Source organism: Coenobita brevimanus, chromosome 54 (assembly GCF_032717465.1).
Source record: "Coenobita brevimanus isolate Jiangsu-jjx chromosome 54, ASM3271746v2, whole genome shotgun sequence".
In the NCBI taxonomy this organism is placed as follows: Eukaryota; Metazoa; Arthropoda; class Malacostraca; order Decapoda; family Coenobitidae; genus Coenobita; species Coenobita brevimanus.
Genome location: NC_137007.1, coordinates 39,327,252 through 39,347,922, shown reverse-complemented (window position 1 = coordinate 39,347,922; position 20,671 = coordinate 39,327,252). Strand labels below are relative to the sequence as shown.

Below are 20,671 nucleotides of genomic sequence, written 5' to 3'. Positions count from 1 at the left end.
AGATCTTTAGTGGAAAAGTTTCTAGAGAAGGGAAAGAAGTTGTATGCGGCTTTCATGGATTTGGAGAAAGCATATGACAGGGTGGATAGACAAGGATTGTGGAAAGTGTTAAGAATATATGGAGTAGATGGGAAGTTGTTGAATGCTGTGAAGAGTATGTACGATGGTGCGAAGGCTGCAGTGCGTGTGAATGGTGAACTAAGTGAATTTTTCTCTTTGAAAGTTGGGTTGAAACAGGGATGTGTCATGTCTCCATTGTTGTTCAATCTGTATATGGATGGGGTAATAAAAGAGGTACAAAGTAGGGTAGTGGATGCTGGAGTGGCCCTGGTGAGAGAGGATAGTGTTTGGAAACTCCCTGTACTGTTGTTTGCAGATGATACTGTGTTGTTGAGTGAAGACGAAGGGGAGCTGCAAGGCTTGGTGGATGAGTTTGGGAGAGTGTGTAAGAAACGGAATCTAAAGGTGAATGTAGGGAAGAGTAAAGTGATGGTCTTTGAGAGAGGTGAAGTCGGTGAATGTGCAGCGAGGTTAGATGGTGAGGAATTGGTAAATGTGAGTATGTTTAAGTACTTGGGTAGTGTGATGAGTAAGGATGGAGGGTGAAGTGCTTGAAAGGGTACAGCAGGGAAGAAAGTTTGCTGGTTCTTTGAAAGCAGTGATAAGAAACAGGGAAGTGAGCATGGAAATGAAAAAGTTACTACATGACAGTATTGTGATACCAACTCTAACAAATGGAAGTGAAGCTTGGATGTTGTTGGAAGGACACAAGTCAAGAGTGAGAGCAGTGGAAATGAGTTATTTAAGAGGAGCCTGTGGAGTCACATGGAGAGACAGGTTGACGAATGGGGATATAAAGGAGCGTTGTGGTGTAGATGTGGATGTGATAGGGAGTGTTATGATGAACACACTGAGGTGGTTTGGCCATGTGGAGAGGATGGAGGGTGAAAGACTGACGAAGAGAGTGTATGTGAGTGAGGCGGAGGGGGGAAGAGGGAGGGGGAGGCCGAGGATGTGATGGAGGGATGGGGTGGAGAGGTATATGAGAGAGGGGGGTGTGAGTTGGGAGCAGGGCAGTGAAATGGCGGGGGACAGGGTGACTAGGAGGGGATTTGTTTGTGGCCACCCCAAATGGGATTGAGGCGTCTGGCAATAGATAGATAGATATATATATATAAGACAGAGACAGAGAGATGGTAGATATGGGGGAGAGGAGGGGGAGAAGAAAGGATGGAAGCAAGGGTTTAGATAGAGAGAGAGAGAGTAGATGAGGGAGGGAGAAGGGGGAGACTCCACTATATTTCTCCTCATCTTTACTTTCCGATTCAGAGCATGCCAGTGTCATGAAATAGTTATGATAATAATTGCACACACACACACACACACCTATATATATATATATATAGCTCGGATTGAGAGAGAGAGAGAGAGGTGAGGAGTGTCCACTTGTCCCCTGGGAATGACCAGCCTTCCCGGGTCATATGGCTAGGATGGAGAGGAGGTGAGGGAAAGAAGGGGATGGGAGGGTACGGTTCATATGGACGAAGATTTAGTGGAAAAATCGAAAAGGAAAAAGAAACTATCAGCTCAGCCCCTGATTGTCCAGGTTTCTTTGTCCATGACTGTACATTCTGCGACAAAAGTTGACCAAATATTTCACCTTATCTTGCTTTCCTCTACTGGTTAATAATCCTAAACCGAGAGACTTGGTCTGTTCCCATGACATAATTAATTCTCTGAGACATTGCATCAAGGAGATAAGAGAAAGACATGCTTTAATTATAAAAGAGAAGCAGTGTCCTTGACTGTAACCAGCATAGCCATAATTAGACAGAGCTGCAAGTACAGCAATGAATGTGACGGATTGAGATGACAGGAACAGTACTGGAGTTTTGGACTGTTGTAATGGAACTTAGTAAATTCTTATTTTTTATATGGCTCATACTTATGTGGGAAAAGGTCAGGATGATGATGATGATGATAATGATGATGTGTGCTAATATTTCTTCTCTTTCTGTTGCCACATAAGAGAGGGGGTGGAGAATCGGTAAGACACCAAAGTTTAAAGCATGCTGGATAATGTGTTCTTTGCATGCATTGTGTGGATTGTGATTTTGTTGGATGATCCAATGGAGTGATTTTGTTGGATGATCCACTCCATTTACTGGGCAATAGGGTGTAGGATAATGATTGATATACAGCCATGTCCAGAAGTTTGCCAACCTGCCGACTGACAGTGGAAGGTATTGCATGAATGTTTGTCATGTGATAGGAATGTGAAGCACAGCAAAAGATTATGAGAAGGAAGGTTACTTTGTTGTTTTGGGATGAATAAGAAAACATGTTAGGCAGAAAGCAGTACTGTCTGAGGATTGTCAGCAAACTTTTACTCAGAGCTGTGAAATTAGTTATCCCTTGGTTTATTATTCCTAAGTTTGTAGCCTCAAAACATAGAGTCATTTTTATTGGTGCTCAGCCCCAGTCTGTCTGAATGAGTAGACCTGTCCTAGGGTTGTTGATCAGCCCTAGTTTGTCTGGCTGAGTAGATGCATCAACCACAAGAAGCAAACACCCCCTGGACAGCCATCCTGTGAAGTGAACTGATGTTCCCTTGTCTGACAGAGCCTCACCACAGTGAGGAGCTAGGAATAGTATAGGGGTTTGGTTCCTGGATGGATGCCCCATTTGCATCTCCACTCAGTTATCAGGGGTACCATAGCAAAGGAAGGAAGTCTATAGCTTACAGTTAATGTAAAGTAGGTATCAGAATATATTAGTGAATAGGCTTTGGCGACAGCGAGAGCCCAAAGACAATTGTTTGAAGAGTAGTACCTACCAGTTGTAAGATATTTGAGTGTTATAGCTTTAAGTGATTACAAGCATATAAAACTTCACAAATATCACCAGAAGTTTTGCCATGTAGAATGTTATTGTATATAATCACATCTTTTGTTATGTTAGCTGCTGTAGCAGTATAAAGAAGTTACAATACTTCTTGATTTGCTGTACTGTAGTACTCTAGCTTGTGTAATGATAATTTAGTGTTACTGAGAAGTTGGATATGTGTGTGATATTGTTTTCTGTTGTAATTTTTGTAATTGTAATAATTAATTTGCAGTTTGTGTCATGTTAGACCATTGTACTTAATACGGCTTTTAGTTACCTTTCAGTGGTGAATGCTTATTTTTATTTTATTTATCTGGCAGAACATAAAATGTGTCTTGTATTGTGTTGCACTTTGTCATTCAAACTCAAGATTAGAATCTTGTGGCTTAGTTATTATTTTGTTACAAAATCTCATTCTGAGCAGACTAGTACACACTTATCAGTCACTGAAATATATTTGTGGAATGGATTGCTGTGGTTATTCTGGGTGAAGTTTAGAGATTTAAGTAATTTTATCTTCAGCATGTGAGTAGTAATGAGAAAGGTATTAGAGCATATTGTTGCAGTCACCTTTATGAATGCAGGTATTCAACAGGTGATGGTACATAGTGACTGTAGATGTCTGGTGATGAGATAAAGTTTTACCGGTATGTTTTTTAGCTTTGATGGATATGAAAAATTTTGTTTTTCAAGAAGTGAGCAGTGGTAACTTTGACCCCATGAATTTGACTTAGTAGGTCGCCTTGTGAATACAATGGTGGGCTAAGACTTAGAGTTGCGGCTTATTTATTTATTTATTTTTTAAGGCCTTAATGATGACTGAATGGATGTGTAACTTCTCTGACTTTTTTTTTATTATTTATTTATTTATTTTTTTTTTACCATCATCATCATGGTTTTGTTCTGTTGTAATGGAGGGGATTGTGACAGATTAATCTGGCAAAGTTATCAGCACCAGTAGACAAAAAAATATATAAAAAATATAATAGAGCCATTATTATGAAGGATTTATTATTATTTTTTTTTTAAGTATCAAGAAAAAATGAAACATACCTGTACTGAAGGAGTTCGTGGACATTGTTAGCTGTAGTTTCAGGTCCTTTGCTGTGAGGCTTGAATGCTGAATGAATGCTCCAGCAGTAACAAGAACCTGTGGCTGACAAACTCAGGCCCCCAACACTTCAAGGGAGCAGTATGGGTTTTGCAGATACCATTATATCACCATTGTACTGAATGTGTTATCCCAAACCTTGCAGATGTTGGCAGCTGCAGACACCAAACCCTCAGCCTTTGGAGAGAGGATTGTGCCACAAATTGACCCTGAGATGAAGAAGAAGGCTGAGAAGGCAGCAGCAGCAAAAGAAAAGGGCAAGAGAGTGAGTAGGTCTTGTTCAGTGAGGCCACCATATGCAGAAGTAGGGTAAAGTATTATGATGCTTGACATTCAAATTAGTGACAGTGGAAAATATGAGAATATGAGTGAATATTTGTTGTTTAGTGAGGTGAGACATTTAGTTTGCTTATAGCATTTATAAGAAATGTCATTGTGTAGTAATTAATTACTGGTATGTTATTTTCTTTAAATAAAAGTTGTCATATGCTGTGAAATATAAAGGTTATTTCCTATAAAAAATTAAACATGAAGATAGTATTTGTAGGCCTAATTGTGATTAGCTAACACATTTTCTGGTGTATTATCAGATCTATGAATGAGAGTCTGTCATGGAAGGACTGGTAGTTGCAGAGTAGAGATATTGATGTCTTTAGTACAGAATATGATTATCAGGCTGTTGACAAGTCAAGGGAGCATGATTTTATGGCTGGAAATCTTCCCATGTATTTAAGGGATGTGATAATCTTATTACCAGTGCTTGTGTTTCAAGCAGAATTATGTCTCCTTTTTGAAGATCTCTACATTTTTGTTATGTCTCCTCTCTGAAGACTTCCCCACTTTTGTTATATCTCCTCTCTTAAGCTCTCCCCACCATTGTTATGTCTCCTTTCTGAGGACCTCTCCTCCCTATGTAAAGTTGGTCAGTTATTTTAGGGTATTGGTGTTGTAATGTATATATATATATATATATATATATCATGGGGCAACGTAGGATTGGATGATGGATGGATGGATATATATATATATATATACACTCAATCCCCTGCTATTGTGCATTCAGGTATTGCGTTTTTCTGCTATCGCGCACACATCAAATGCACAACCATACATGCTATCACGCGTCGAGTTTGAAGACAGGCTAAGCGAAACTTATTCACACGGCACTTCATACGAGGTTTGCCAAGGATACGATGGTTAATCGGAACGGTAACATGGTAAAATTGCCGACGATACCACGGGCATTTGGAATGCATCTGAACGGATTCCTGCTGAGGATATGACGGGCAAAACAGTGTGAACAAATCCCACTCGACTCGAAAGAATATATCGTCCTACAGCATTGAAATTTAGCCTAACACTGAATACTTATTAATACTGTATTTTAGAGTAAATATCAATCGTTTTGAAACCCTTATAAAGACTTGATATTTCCTATGCTGAGAAAACTGTGATGTCGATAAAGTAATCACATGTTTACAACTGAGACGGGCTCTGGCAACAGTATGAAGAACGTGTGTGATAGTGTGCAAGTTTTGTTCCGCTTAAATCATCCTCGGCTGTTCCTGATACGATGTACCATGTGATACCCCCTTTAGCTGTGGACACTAAGAATCATGGAGGCAGCTAAAGAGATCTGGCGGCAATTAAGCCACTCCCAAGCCTCGGAACCCATCAAACTACCCAAGCTTTAAAGTTTGATGGCCTTTTATGTTGTTTATTTATTCATTTTACTGTTATTACTAATATAATAATGCTTTATTTCATGTTGGAGGAGAGATTGGCAGGAAATCGCAGGCATAAAGCGGTTAAAAGTTAGAAAAATGGGCCACCAAAAAAACAATTAGAAATTTTCCCATTGATTGTTCAGTTCAGCTATCGCGTATTCATCTATCACGCGCGTTTGCTGTGACCAATTAGGCGCGATAGCAGGGCGTTGAGTGTATATATACAGGTATATATTTTCCTTGTGGCAAGGTATAAAGTTTTGGGTTTTCGCGTAGCTTCAACTTGTCATTTTGACTTTTTATTCTCCTTGTTTTGTCTTTTTGTACATACAGTACTATGAAAAGGTACAACTACTCAGCTTCAAAATAACACCACAACCAGCATCCGATCATAAAAAGTGTGTTTACACTGACCGATCAGAGAAAAAGATTGTAAACCGAATATGCTGCTGAGACTTAACCTGCCGCGTGCCAGTGCCATTTTAAAACGGTCGGGCATAATGCTGGGGCCAGTGCCAGTGCCATTTTAAAATGGTCTAAAATAAAAAACTTTACTGTGACCGCATTTTTCAAGATTCGGGGGTTAAAATTGGCAGGCATGTAAGGTAACTGTTCCTCTATCATCCCCCAGGCTGTCAAGGCCATACACTCACTCGCTTCCCCCCTCACGCTCGTTCTGCCTCTGCCTATGTGCCTCACCCAGTGCTGTACATAGTGAAGGCATTTTGTAAATACTGTACTTTCATGTAAGTGTAAGTTGTAAATATTTTCTTGTAAGTGTAAGGACTATATAGCGAAGTAAAGTTGTAAATACCTTCTTGTAAGTGCCAGGACTGTACGTAATGAAGTCAGGTTGTACCTATCTTCAAGTAAGTGTAAGATAATGCATTCACAGTGAGAAAGACATGCAAATTGTGATAGATGCTGAAGTACTAAGTGATCAGAAAAGTGTACTGAACATTGCTATACCTTCCCAGCATAAATACCTGAGTATACCTTACACAGAAAATGGCTTTCTGTCACGTACGTGGTGAGCGTGAGAGAGCGGCTATACCTGTACACGAGTATGCAGGACTCAATAAAACTCATTTCCAAGCCTCGGTGAACATTTTAATGACGAAATTCGTTGTTTCCACATCAAAATCTATCAATTTAGGCCAAAAAAAAAAAAAAAAAAGAAAAAAGAAAAGGTCGAAAATGGCCGGCACTGGGGTGACCCAGAGGGCTAAAAATAGCCGGCATGCGGCGGGTTAAAAAAAAAAAAAAAGTGTATCTCTTTCCTTTTGCTTTACTGCAGATTGAAATGCAGGAATTACCATAATCTTTACATATCATTGGAAAGGTAATTTATTATAGTTTTGCATGGTTTAAATCAGATATATATATATATATATATATATATATATATATATATTTTTTTTTTTTCACCAAATATTTTTCTACAGCAAGGTATAAAATTTTTGGTTTTTGCCTAACTTCTGCTCGTCATTTTGGCTTTCTGTTTTCTTTGTTTTCCTTTTTTGAACATACTACAAAAAAATACAGCTATTCAGCTTTAAACTGACACCAAAACCAACATTCTACCATGAAAAATGTATTTACACAGAGCGATCAAAGAAAAATATCACACCTCGAAGATGTTGGTCAGCTTGAAAGTGGGTGACTCTAATAGAGACATAATCTGCCTGGCCCAGAAACTTGATAGGGTTAAGGGTGTTGGTGATCTGTGGTAGTGCAGTTGCTTATTCTCTTCATTTCTTGTTTTCACAGGGTAAGAAGGAGGTTGCACTTGAGAATGATGAACTTGATGACCTGGTTGCTGCCAACACTGGGAAGTCTCTTGCATCTCGGCTCGGCACGTCTCCAGAGTTGATAGCAAAGAAGGCCAAAGCTAAGAAAGGCGATGGACTCAAACAGAGCAAACTCAACTTCAAAAAGGTATGGTATTTTGACAGGAGGTTTTCTTATTTTGAGGGAAAACAAAAACTGGTTTTAGCATTTCAGTACATCGACATGCATATTTCACCCTACACTCCAGACAGATTCCATAAATGTATCAGTTTGTAAAGTATTAGGCTAGTTCGCTTCCCCAGTGACAGTATGAGATGTTCCATGGCCATACAGATTGGTTACCTTTCAGGACATATCAAAACACAGCTTGAACATGCTTAGTAGAGCTGTCTGCCTTTGTCATGTGTGCAGGCTGGCTCCTGTAATGTATACGTGCTACAACATATTTATTTTATTGCCATATTTTACATTGACTCAATTGGATACGTTTGTGTGAAGCTGCAGAATGTGGTGAATGTTTTTGGCATATCCGGTAGAGCCGGAATCTGGGGGCTTTAATGATGAGTGAATGGAAGTGTGGCTTATTTGGATTGGCCAAGTTTGTGCTGTCTGGACATTGCTACTCCTCACCCTGCTCTTGGGTGATGATGATTTTACATGGTTGAAGGCAGAAAGCTTAGTTGGAGAAAATATTACCAAATGCGGTATTTCAAACCTCATAGGTTTGAAATTTTACCGTCAAGTAAGGTGTTGCCAGGAGAGTACCTTATTTTGCAACTTGCTTGTTCTGGACTTGTAGTTTAACTTTGGGCCCCCCAGCATTCCAAAGTGGGTAATATAGGACACAATTGTTGAATGTAGTACAAGCATACCTCATTGTGGACAATTTCACTAAGAAGGCTTTCACTGAAGGGAGTAAGAAATACCCCAGTTCATCTAGAGATGTACCGTTACCAAAATTTGACCAAAACCGATACCACAAAATCGGACCGATACCGATACCATTGAGGGAGGGTGGTGCCAGCTGTCTCAGGGCTGTTGCAGGGCCCTGTGCCGCTGATGTGAGGCTACCAACCTGTCTTGTACATGTCCATGGTGGCAGATGTGGCTCATTACCAAAGAATGTACTGTATAACTATGCACCATATACTCAGAATAATATGATACTAAATAACTGGATGTACCAATAATTTATTTTTCATACATCCAAATTCTGTTTAACAAAATAACTTTCAGTGAGTGATATACTACGCATTAAATTCGTTTTAAGTATTGGTAGTCCATCCATCCATCCATCATCCAATCCTGCATTGCCCCATGAGGAGCGTAGGAACCCGGGGCTAAGCAGTTGGTCCCACATTTAAGATGAGAGTGTCCAGCCTCACTCATCCCTGAGTGGCATTACATAAGCAATCAACCCCAACCACCCCTTGAATATAAACCTTCACCGTCTCAATCCGATTGGAGCGCATTGATTACCCACTAAACCACCAGGCACCAAAATTTGGTTATAGGGTTACCACCCAGCGTAGTAAATGGTTTCCTGGTGTACAGGAAACCATTTGGCTTGTCACTCAGTGTAGAGTCACCCACAGGCAGAAGGAAGAGGAAAGAATGAAGGTATTGACAGAAAATCAGCCGATACTGATTCTGATACCGATAGCTAAAAATGAACCAGAACCACCGATACTGATACATCGGTACATCTCCGAGTTCAGCCCCATTCTACACTGACTGCATCCCTCATATTCATATTAGATGGGTATAATTCTAATCTGAAAGGTGTTTCAGTGGGTTTATACCAAAGGGGTGGCTGGGGTTTATTGCTCATGTTATGCCACTCAGGGATGAGTGAGGCTGGCCACTCTCATCTTAAATGGTAGGATGTACTTGCCTAGCCCCAGCTTTCTATGCTTCTCATGGGGAAACATAGGATTGGATGATGAATGGATGGATGTTTCAGTGGGTGGGGTAAGACACTTTACAGGATTTTCCTTGGTTTGATTGGAGGGAATGTTGGTTTTATTGAGTCGATATTGAAAAAAAAAAAATGTTGAATATATTTTGCCACATTGTTGTGAAGGAGATGAAGATGTGGGCAGTTATTTGATTTTGATGGTTTATGGAAAACTGTAATTGTTTGATGTTACAGTATTGTGAAGGAGATGAAAGTGCTAGCAGTTCCCTAATTCTGATGGTTTATGGAAAATTGTAATTGGTTGATGTTACAGTAGAGTGGGATGTGTTCTGCCCTCATCACATGCTTCAGAAGTTATAAAAAAAAAAAACTAGTGGCATGAAAAAAAAACTAGTGGCATGTCCATAACTTTTGCAATCTCATTTTTAAGGAAACAGCCCTTGTATTTATTTCTCAGCTTTCCCCCAAGAAGAAGAAGGGCAAGAATGAGTGGGAGACAGACAGTGATGAGGACGACAACCTCGACAGTGATGCAGAGGAGGTCACGCCCAGAGTCAGACCAGTCAGTCAGAGGAGTGCTGGTATGATATAGTTGGTTTGTTTCACCTGACAGAGCTGGGTCACTCCCATAACCTGAATACTGTACTAGTTTGTGGTTGTATGATGTTCAGTGGTCTTTAGTTATATGGTGGGAATGAGTCTCCTTACATAGCTACTAATAAAATCATTAATCAAGCATTATTGGTAGGTGGGGGCGCCCACCATCCACTCACTCAATTTAGTGCTGCTCTCGGATGACAGCCCTTTCCTACGTTCCTTTCTTCCTCTTGTGTCTTTCTTTCCCCTTCCTTCTGGATATGGGTGGCTCCTCATTGAGTGACAAGCCAAATGGTTTCATGTACACCAGCAAACCATTTACTATGCTGGATGGGAACCATATAACCAAATTATGGCGCCTGGTGGTTTAGGGGGTAATTAAGGCGCTCCAATCGACAAGTTAAGTTGATAAGGTTGTGATTGGAGGAACTCAACGGAGAGAAAAGATTAACAGTGTAAGCAGAAGGATTAGTTGTAAGGAAGAGGTCAAGTATGTTGGAGCTCTCTCCAAGGCAGTCAGGGATACAGGTAGGGTGCTGTACAAGCTGCTCTAGGTCATTGAGGATAGAAAAGATGTAGGCTTGTTCACCAGGTGGGTCAGTGAAAGAAGAGGAGAGCCAAAGGTGGTGGTGAACATTGAAAGCTCCTGGAATGAAGATTTCAGAGAAAGGAGAATTGCATAGAATGTATTCCATCGTAGAAGTAAGATAGTCAAAGAAGTTTTGATAGTAGAATTAGGGGTTAAGTAAACAGCGCAGATATATTTAGTCAGAGAATGACAGGAAAGCCAAAGCCAAAGTGTAGAGAATTCAGATGAATCAAGTTCAAGAACACGAGAGCAAGATAAGTCGTTGCGGATATATACACAACAGCCACCTTTGGCTTTGAAATGAGTATGGAGAAAGTAGGAGGATACAGAGAAGGGTTTGCTGTCAGTTGCCTCAGACAGCTGAGTCTCAGTTAGAAAAAGGTGAGTTTTAGAGGAGAGGTGGTGCTCAACAGAGCAAAAATTAGAGGTAAGGCCACGAATGTTGCAGAAATGAAGAAGTGAGGCGGACAGTGGTTCCAGGCAGCTCAAGTCGTTATCGGGAGGGGAGCGGAAGGTAGGGGCATTTATTATCTTGAGGAATGAATACCGCTGTGGTGTTGGCCAGAATGGATTTATGGCTGAATACAAACCAACAGTATGGATATGGTGGCGATCTCCAACATCTCAAATGTGTTGTGCTTCCATTATCCAGCATGAGATATGCGTGTTTTGATGTATTAGTTTATATATTTAACACTCCACCGTGCCAAATATCAACAGGATGCCCCCCTCCCCCCCCCTCCGGACTCCAAGGCTGAGTGTTGTGTAGCCATGATTTTTTATTTTATTGAATTTTGGAAAAAGGTGTGTAGTGCGTACTGTGCATGTAGTTTGGTGTAGCTAGTTAGAGAAACATGTATTGGAGAGTATGCTGGCCTACTCTCTGTGTTACTGAGACTGAAAAAGTTCAGCAAAGGGGGATAGTCTGGAACTAGTCCTGAGGGCTGATGAAATGGGAGCTCCAGCTCCCTGTCATCAGCTTTCCATCCACCTTGGGAGTACTGCCCTGCTCGACCGGTGCTACAGTCTACTTCTCATATGGTGTCACATTTTACATTCATTGTAAAACCAATAAAGCATCATGACTTTCATAACTCATATAACCTCAGAACTAGTATACTTGCGAAGTAAATTGATATGCAAATAAATGATGGGGATTCTTCCTGACAGAGAATCGTCCCTGAACCTACAGGCATGCCACATCCATGCTGGGCAACTGAGTTTCATCTCGAGAGTAATTGCCTTCCTCCTCTTCTCACTTGTTGCTGGAGAGGCAGATGGGCATTTTATGGACATGATGGATGCACAAAACACAGTGTAGATACAGGGGGATATCCAAAAAAACACAGAACACTGTAGAGCATCGATTGTTTACGCCAATGACTGCCCGGGCAGGCTGGGACTCAGCTCACTGTATCACTATCCCGGGAAAAGATCTTAATTCATAATTAATTATACCTTCGAAACGTAAAAAATTCGTAAGACGACCTTTTGTAAAATGGGGATGACCTGTATACAGTAGAATGTCAAAATAGTACGGTAATATGCTAAAGAAATTGCAAAGGATGAGACCTTGTGTTATGTAGAATATGGCCTCTACCTGAAAAACTTTTGAGAAAGTAATAAATCTCAGATATGGCATATAGTGAGATTTCAGCTGAGTTTCCTGCCTGAGATTGATGATTGTATGATTAGTTATCAAGCTTGTAGCTGCTATTCATTTTGAGGTCCTTTCTGATGTAGGAAGGTGACTGCTTGCCAGTGGTCAGTGGATCTGCATGGCCAGGCAGACTGGGTAAAGTAGTAGTTTTGAAAATAAATATTTATTACGCTTCTTATATATCGTTAGATTGTAATTTTTTTTTTTTTTTTTCAGCGGCCAAAATTAAGTTCAACTTCAGTGATGACGAAGAACAGAATAGCGATAGTGATGGCTCCCTACATGACAATGTTGGGGTGGAGGAGGCAGATCCGGTGGTCAGTCAGAGCTTGATGGATGAATCTATAGAGTTAGTATCTACACCCACTTTGTTTTCTTTGTATTTTAAAAGATGCCTTGTATTTGTACTGAAGGGCCAAGGTAATACTAGTATATTGAATTGGCAATAGTAGTATGGGTAGTATTATCTTATCTTCTCATGCCATACTAATTTTAGCATATTCCTCAACAGAGACAATGATGATGATGTTATTGCAGTAAGTGACACAGACTCGGAATTTGAAGCCAAGCCACCAAAGAAAAGAGCAGCCACAGCACCAGCTCCACCCCCACCTAAAGCCTCAGGTAGGTTCAGCATGGTAATCTTCGTCAGTGCCCCCCAGGCCTATATAGATGGAAAGTTTGTTGTTTGGCCTGGGTTGGTAGAACAGAAAGATGTGTATGATATGGACCATTGTTGGCAGAACTAGACAACAATTTGTTGACTGACTTGGTCCAGATTTTTGTCCCTTTGCAGCTTGTATCTCATAGCACAACAGTAGAGTAAGACTGTACTACCACAACATTGTTTTCATAGCACTTTTTTGTGACACCTTTCATACTTTGTGTTAATCTCTTTCTACAACTCAGAATTCAAGGTAGAGGTAAGGTAATTTTATGCGTAGTTAAAATGAACGTAGTGTATTAAGTAGTTGTATGTATTTTATTGCAGATAAACCATCAGCTTCTGACCTCTTTGATTCCATGATGTCTGGATCACCCACATCTCCCAAGCTTGAACCCACCAGTACGTATATGATTTGGTAGTTATGCATAATCAGTAGTTCATGTACAAACTTGGGTCCATCTGATAAACTGGATCTTCATAGTCTTAATTTACCCAACTTCAGATCACGAACATTGCATAAGCTACATCTAACACATAATGCTCATTAATGTTGTTGACTTCCACTTTTTAAAGTTGTAGATAATGATGAAACACTATTTAGATAGCCAATGTCATTCAGCTATTTCCTCATATTAAATTGGATGGGTGGGATCCAGAAACAGGAAAGTAAATTACAGTACACTCAAACCTCGATTTAAGGGACTAAATGGGGAATCAACTTGTCCCTTACTTGAAAATGTCCATTGTTTTACCACATACAAAGACAATCTTATTATGAAATGCAATGATTGTTTCACTTATCTTATTTATATGATTATGAATATTATTTTACAGGTACTGTATAAAGAAACATGTTAATGTGTATAACTTAGACATTACGTATCATTTTTGAATGGTCTTGTCAGTTTGTCAGGTAGAATATGGAGTCCCTTAAATCTGAAATCCCTTAAATGGGGGTCCCTTAAATCGAGGTTTGAGTGTATAGAAGTTGCAGGGAACCTCTAATTGATTATATTTCCTTCCGTGGACTTACCACTGAATCCTTCAAACTTCTCTGTTCCACCTCAAAGGCCTACATTTTCATATGTCAGGTACATAATATTGATTAATCATTTTGTGTGTTTGTCACTTGAATTTGCTGAATTATTCAGTTTTGACATGTTCAGCACAACTTACTCTGACTTATCAAGCTTCTGCATCATTGGCTAGAGACATCTGAAGTAAATAGGAATCAGATTAGTTGTGGTAGTGAGTTTATTTTAAATTAGTCTGCACTGACTAACACATATAGCATAATTGTCATCTTGGCTTTCAAGTTGTGGTTAGAATTTAAGAATTGTACCCACATTTAGTAAAGTTGTGTCAACAACTTTTCCAGATGTAGGTATAATTCTTCAGTTTGAACATTTCACAGCACTGAAGCCAAAATAAGCCTGCAGATATTAATACAGCTTGCAATAATCTCACATAACAGCCAAGGCCAAGCCGAAGAAGAGGGTCGTGGAAGCAGATAGTAGTGATGAAGACATACCCAAGCCAAAGAAGAAGACAGGCCCCAAACCTAAAGCCAGTGTTGTTATTGCTGTCAGTGATTCAGATGATGAACCCAAACCTAAGAAGAAACCAGGGCCCAAGAAAAAAGCCACAGCCAAGCCCACTAAGAAGAAGAAGAAGGGTTCTGACTCAGATTCTGAGGATTATGGCAAAATTGTGAGTTTACTTAGGTGTGACAAAATTTGTAGTCCAAGTTGCAATGTCTTACTGTCCAAGAAGGGAATGCATGACAAAACAGATGAGGAATTAGCTTGAGAAATGTTTGTTTAAAAGTGAATTAGGAGGAAAGAAGTCTAGATGAGCTTGAGTAATCTTACTGAGACATACTTTCATCATCATCATCTGGACTTCCTTTCTCACCTTAGGGCAGGGTGAGGAGTAACAATGTTCTGACAACCCAAATTTGCCCAGTCCAATGGGCCACGCTTCCATGTACTCATCATTCAAGTCCCCGGAATCCTGGCTCTATCTGATATGCCAAAACCGTCATCATCATCCAATCCTACATCTCCCCATGAGGAGCTTAGGAGCCCGGGGCTAGGCAAGTTGGTCCTGACATAATTATAAGATGAGAGCGACCAGCCTCACTCATCCGAGTGGCATTACATGAGCAATATACCCCAACCACCCCTTGGATATGAACCTTTACCGGCTCAGTCCGATTGGATCACGGTAATTACAGTATTCACTGAACGAGGCACCAGAATTTGGTTATATGGTTACCACCCAGCATAGTAAATGGTTTCCTGGTGTACAGGAAACCATTTGGCTTGTCACTCAGTGTAGTCACCCACAGGCAGAAGGAAGAGGAAAGAATGAAGGAAAAGAGGACAGAAGAGGGAGTGTAAAGTCATCTGTAGGCAGAAGGATGAGGAAAGAATGAAGGAAAGAAGGGAGGAGAGGAAAGGGTAGACACCCGAGAGCAGCAATACATCGAGTGAGTGGATGGTGAGCGCCCCCACCTACCACAAATACAAAAACTTTCACCACATTCTTACTTTCAACAGCCACAATAAATGAACTTTCAGAAGAAGACGTTGGAGTTCTTCCATTGATGCCCCCAATATGTTTTCCTGTCTGTTTATCTGCCTGTCTCAGTGTTTCTTGCATCCACCTTCCCAGCTATAAGTTTCCATGTTTAAAAAAGTACTCTTTCTTCTTTCAGGATATGGGTGATATGGACTTTGGTGAGAAAAAGCAAAAGAGTCAGAGAAGAGCGGCAAAATTCACCCTCCCAGCGCAAAGTGACAGTGATGACTTTGATGATGACTACTAGACTTGCACACTAGAAGTTGGTCTCTTGAGTATGACCAACCCATAAATATTCATCCCAAAATGAGTCGATCAGTAAATTTTCGCACAGTAGGTCGATCAGTCTAAAGCTGACATCTGTATTTATGTTGACAATTATTATTTTTGCAGTTGAGGATTTTTTAGGGTAATTGCAGTGCAGCCTCATTAATTTGTGCTAATGGGGTTTTAGGTTTGTTCAGATTACCATGAAGTTCAGATGAAAGATATTCTCCCCCGAATCAGTACTATTGTATACCTGAAGTACACACTGGGTCCATTATTGTTGGGTGAGTGCGTTTGTGTGGCGTAACATTTAATAATCGTCTCCCTGTGACATACTAATACTTGGACCACTTTTTGTTCTTGAAGTGAGCCCCTGTTCATATTTGCCTTGAAGTTGTTGCCACTTGTGACTCTCATGTGATGTCTGGATGAACAGGAACCTTTCCAGAGGGTGCAGGTTATTGAGGTTTTCCTGTAATGACAGAAAAAGAAGGAAAAAAAAAAAGAGGCCTAACACTTGAATATGTTTCTCTGAGGTAATTGCACTTTTGCAAGTACAAAGGGTTAATATTTTTAATTTTCTTTATTTTATAAACAATGCATTAGTATTTTTCTAATCAGTGATGTAGTTTAATACTGTACAATTTGCAGAAGCTGCAATAAGATTTAATATTTTTAAGAAACCATAGCAGTTCGAATGAAGATTTGTATCGTAGTATAATGTCATTGATATATGTGTACTGGTAGTCTGGAGTCAGTCTAGACAATTCAGAAAGATGCCACAAGAACTTACATTTTAGCATAGCTTTGGTGAAGAGTTGTGTAGGTCTTCATTTTCTATCTTCTGTGTTTTATATACTTTAATGTATTTTGTCGAACATGATTTTTAGCAGATTTATGCATTCAGTTTTATGTGACATTATTTATTTCTCTACTCCGAAAATTTTTTTGTAATAAAGTAGATAGATATATTAGAGTGTAGTATTTCTGACTGATGATGCTGTAGTTTTGAAATAAGAAGTTCAGTATGGAAATTAATTCATAGTTTGTGAGTTCAGAAGTACAGTAATCCCTCATTTATCCGGACATAATAGAGCCAAAGGCATGTCCAAGTAGTGGCAACATCCAGATAATGAACACTATTCCCCTACCATACCCAGACCCTACCTATACCCAACCTCCAGCCTATACCTAACATATTTGTACAGTATCTATGCTTAATTTGGCAGTGTTTCACAGTCATTCAGGCATATTTAGACTTCAAAACACAAAGGAATATCCAAATTTAATGCTAAACACCAAGAAAACCATTAAAAAAATAAAAAATTAAAAACAAAAAACATCCTACCAAACACTACTATATGTACTGTACCCCTCCTAATTTTGACACTGTTTTCTGGTTAATCTGTCATATTTAGACATCAAAACATACAGGAATATCCAGAGTGATGCTAATTACCAAGAAAGCCATGCAAAAAAAAAAAATAAAAATAAAAACGCCTGACTTACACAGTACTGTTCGTACAGTACCCCTCCTAATTTGTGCACTGTTTTCCAGTCATTCTGCCCTATTGATAGATCAGAACAGACATAGGATTATCTATATTAATGCTAGACATCAAGAAAACAGTGCATAACCAACAAAAGTCCACAAAAAACCTGAAGACAGTTTGAAAACCTGTTATCTGTGACGAGTGATTGCTCCCAAGGCTCAAAAAATTTCCACGGCCAAACATGCCATTGGAAATTGGTTATATTAGTATAAATGGTATACCATCATCTTTGCTGTTTATATTATAAGGTAATTAAAACATGAAACTGATTAGTAAAAGTACAGAAGTGCAGCAAGCACAAAGTGTTCAGGAGTAAAAGTTAGTGAAATCTCGAATTTCGATGGACATGCATACTGAAAAACTGCATCGAAATTTAAATTGAACTTCTTATCAGAAAAATACCGTAGTTTGGGTCCGGGGCCTCCGAACATCACTACGTAAAATCATTATTTTTTGCCCACACCCCCTATAAACTTTATGAACTATAATATTATTATGGTTAAGTAACTGTAGTTCTGCATTGTATTGTCATACAGTAGTGTAGAATACGGATTTTTGCCTTGTCAGCGAGGGTATAACTGGTGTATTTCTGCCCCTTCCTGTATTCCCTTTTCTCCTTTGGCTGTGAAGATTTAGAGGTGCCAGGCTACTCTCGCCCATTACCACTGCTTCCGAAGAACCACTCTTGCTTGCCATCTTGAAACAGGTAAGTTGCAACGAAATTGCAGTGAAATGCACGTCCACACGTGGAAGGTACAGGCTGAAACTTTGGCGCTTGGCTGTAGAGGGCAGGACAGTCGCAAGGTGGCCGCCGACAATAGAACATCATTTATTTACATGTGAAGCATACGAAGATATAACGAGAAATTAAAGGAAAAGAATCAGCAATAGAAATAGCTACTGAAATAAAAATTAATTACAGGTGGTAGCAAATACAGTGGGCAGAATACTGAAACGAAGAGATTACCTTGTGTCTCTGGCTTCTGTACGGAAAGGGACACAGTACACACTTACGAGTATGATACACTAATGGTACAAGGCGAAAACACAAAATCAGAGGGGCGATGAAACAACTTTATTGCTATCCTTAAACTCTAGTTACAGCACTGGCAGCATTAAGCCAAAGACGTGTAGGACATAATGAGTGGTCAGTTCGAGCGATGGGGTCATAATTTGAGGACATGAAGGGACCTCTCTCTACTCCAGGTGGACTAGGAAGTTAGCTACCAAGTCTCTTCACAGGAAAAGAAGGGGGGGGGGGAGATCCAGGTGGTGAATTTACATTAACTTTGTGCTGTAGGATGTTGAGTATATTCCAAAAACAAAGGCCAAAAGTGAGAAACTGTGACTCATTCCAAAAGGGGAAACCAGACATCTAGTTCTCACCAAGGAGCTAGGGGACAGACGTTAGTGTGGATTGTTCCCAAAGTGGACACGGAGGTTATAAAGGACCCGAGAAAGACGGCAAGGTCATACAGTTGCGCCAGCAGGATCTCTCTTTTTCCAGGTGTAGGGGAGAGGAGACTGTTGGGGCGTGGAAGGGACAGCACAGGGAGAGGTAATTCAGGGGTTCGTGGTGTCTTGCAGTGGCCGGCCAAGGATAGGAAGACTTCATGGTTTCTTCAGAGCTGAACATCATCGAGCCAGTTCAGCTGGGGGAGGGAGACATCGTGGCTTCTTCGAAGCTGAACTTGGTCGGGCCAGTTCAGTTGGGGAATGCACGGAGTCGCATCTGGCCAACTCCCTTGGTACATCGTATCAGGTAAATGTCTGTGGTTCGAGTTGAGCCAAACCGGAGTGAGAGAATCATCAAGCCTTCTCCATAGCACTGCACTGAGCCAGTACTGGATTGAAGAGATCTGGCCGTTTGCAGTACTTGGGGATCATTGGTCCCACCGAACAAGCTTAATCATCTACACACTATTTTTCGTAGTGCGCTTCACGGGAAAAAAAAAAAAAAAAAAAAAAAAACCATTGACTATCGTGGTAAAAGAAAAAGGAGGGGGGGGGGATTAGGGAAGGATGCCAAACCCTTGTCATGAGTTACTCTGTATATACATGCCTCCAACTCGATCCCCGTCTGTTCTCTAACCTCATCAGCTTACGCACCTCACTTTCTCACTCACTCATCATTCAGTTTCTTTTTGACTGATCACGACTCCCACCTTCAGTCTCGCCCACAGAAGCCGTATGGCCTACGGTAATCATCTAAATACATTCTTTTCTACATACCATGATATCAAGAGACTTCCTTACTCCACCCCTTTTCATCCATCCATCAGCCAATCTTACATTGCCCCATGAGGAGCGTAGGAGCCCGGGGCTAGGAAGTTGGTCCCGACATTTAAGATGAGAGTGACCAGCCTCGCTCATTTCTGAGGGGCATTACATGAGCAATCAACCTCAACCATCCCTTGGATATAAACCTTCACCGGCTTAATCCGATTGGAGCGCAATAATTACCCACTAAACCACCAGATGTCAAAACTTGGTTATATGGTTATCACCCAGGGCAGTAAATGGTTTCCTGGTGTACAGGAAACCATTTGGCTTGTCAATCAGTGTAGAGTCACCCACGGGCAGAAAGAAGAGGAAAGAAAGACAGAAGAGTGAGTGTAAAGTCACCCTTAGGCAGAAGGAAAGACAGAAGAGGATGGAAGGAAAGAAGGATGGAGGAGAGGAAAGGGCAGACACCCGACGGCAACACTACATCGAGTGAGTGGATGGTGAGCTCCCCCACCCACCACTACCCCTTTTCATTAATAACATAATTTCCCCAGTCCACTCTACTTACTCCGCTCACATTTCTTAATCGTTTTTCCACTACATTTAAGTTTCATACCTATAAGTTAATGTTCGTACTAACCGTTAGCACAGCAATCACATATATTGGTCAGACTCAGAGAGTGTGTTTATTTGTACAACTGTTTTCATTTCGGAATAAAAGGGAACAGAATTAAGCCGGTACAAAGTACAGTAAGTATTCATAATACGCGTTAAAAGGTTAATCTGTTATAGCTGTCAACATGGATAATGTGCCATTTAATATACTCCCATGAAAGTCTGTGCACGTCGCCCCTGGTCACCAGTGCTAACAACTAAAACTTCCAGCGCCTTATCCAGTCCACGGTACACGCAGCAGGCACAACAGTAAATCTGAGGCAAAAGCCAATTTCAGCGCCAACTGGAGAACAGTTGCAAGACTAAGTTCCAAATCAGCATCTGATTTGATCTGATCTGACCTGGTTTCCTACATTTTGTAAGTGCTTTCCTCAGCCGAGAAGTTCTCTGTACTTGTCTCCCTTCTTAATAAAATTAATAA

General features: G+C 40.4%; 1 protein-coding gene across 2 annotated transcripts in view; it reads left to right on the top strand.

Annotated features, from left to right (window-relative positions):
- Top2 (DNA topoisomerase 2) overlaps nt 1-17,139 on the top strand; it is a 56,096-nt gene extending 38,957 nt beyond the window's left edge. The window contains exons 22-30 of one of the 2 annotated variants that reach the window (XM_080273407.1): nt 2,030-2,047; nt 4,143-4,262; nt 7,495-7,662; nt 9,891-10,014; nt 12,496-12,628; nt 12,791-12,903; nt 13,271-13,345; nt 14,421-14,656; nt 15,666-17,139. In XM_080273407.1, the coding sequence (XP_080129533.1) occupies nt 2,030-2,047; nt 4,143-4,262; nt 7,495-7,662; nt 9,891-10,014; nt 12,496-12,628; nt 12,791-12,903; nt 13,271-13,345; nt 14,421-14,656; nt 15,666-15,776 (1,098 nt within the window). In that variant the 3' untranslated portion in view covers nt 15,777-17,139. The remainder of the gene's footprint in view (nt 1-2,029; nt 2,048-4,142; nt 4,263-7,494; nt 7,663-9,890; nt 10,015-12,495; nt 12,629-12,790; nt 12,904-13,270; nt 13,346-14,420; nt 14,657-15,665) is intronic. The other variant, XM_080273408.1, reaches the window with a different exon arrangement.
- Nucleotides 17,140-20,671: the final 3,532 nt, after the last annotated feature.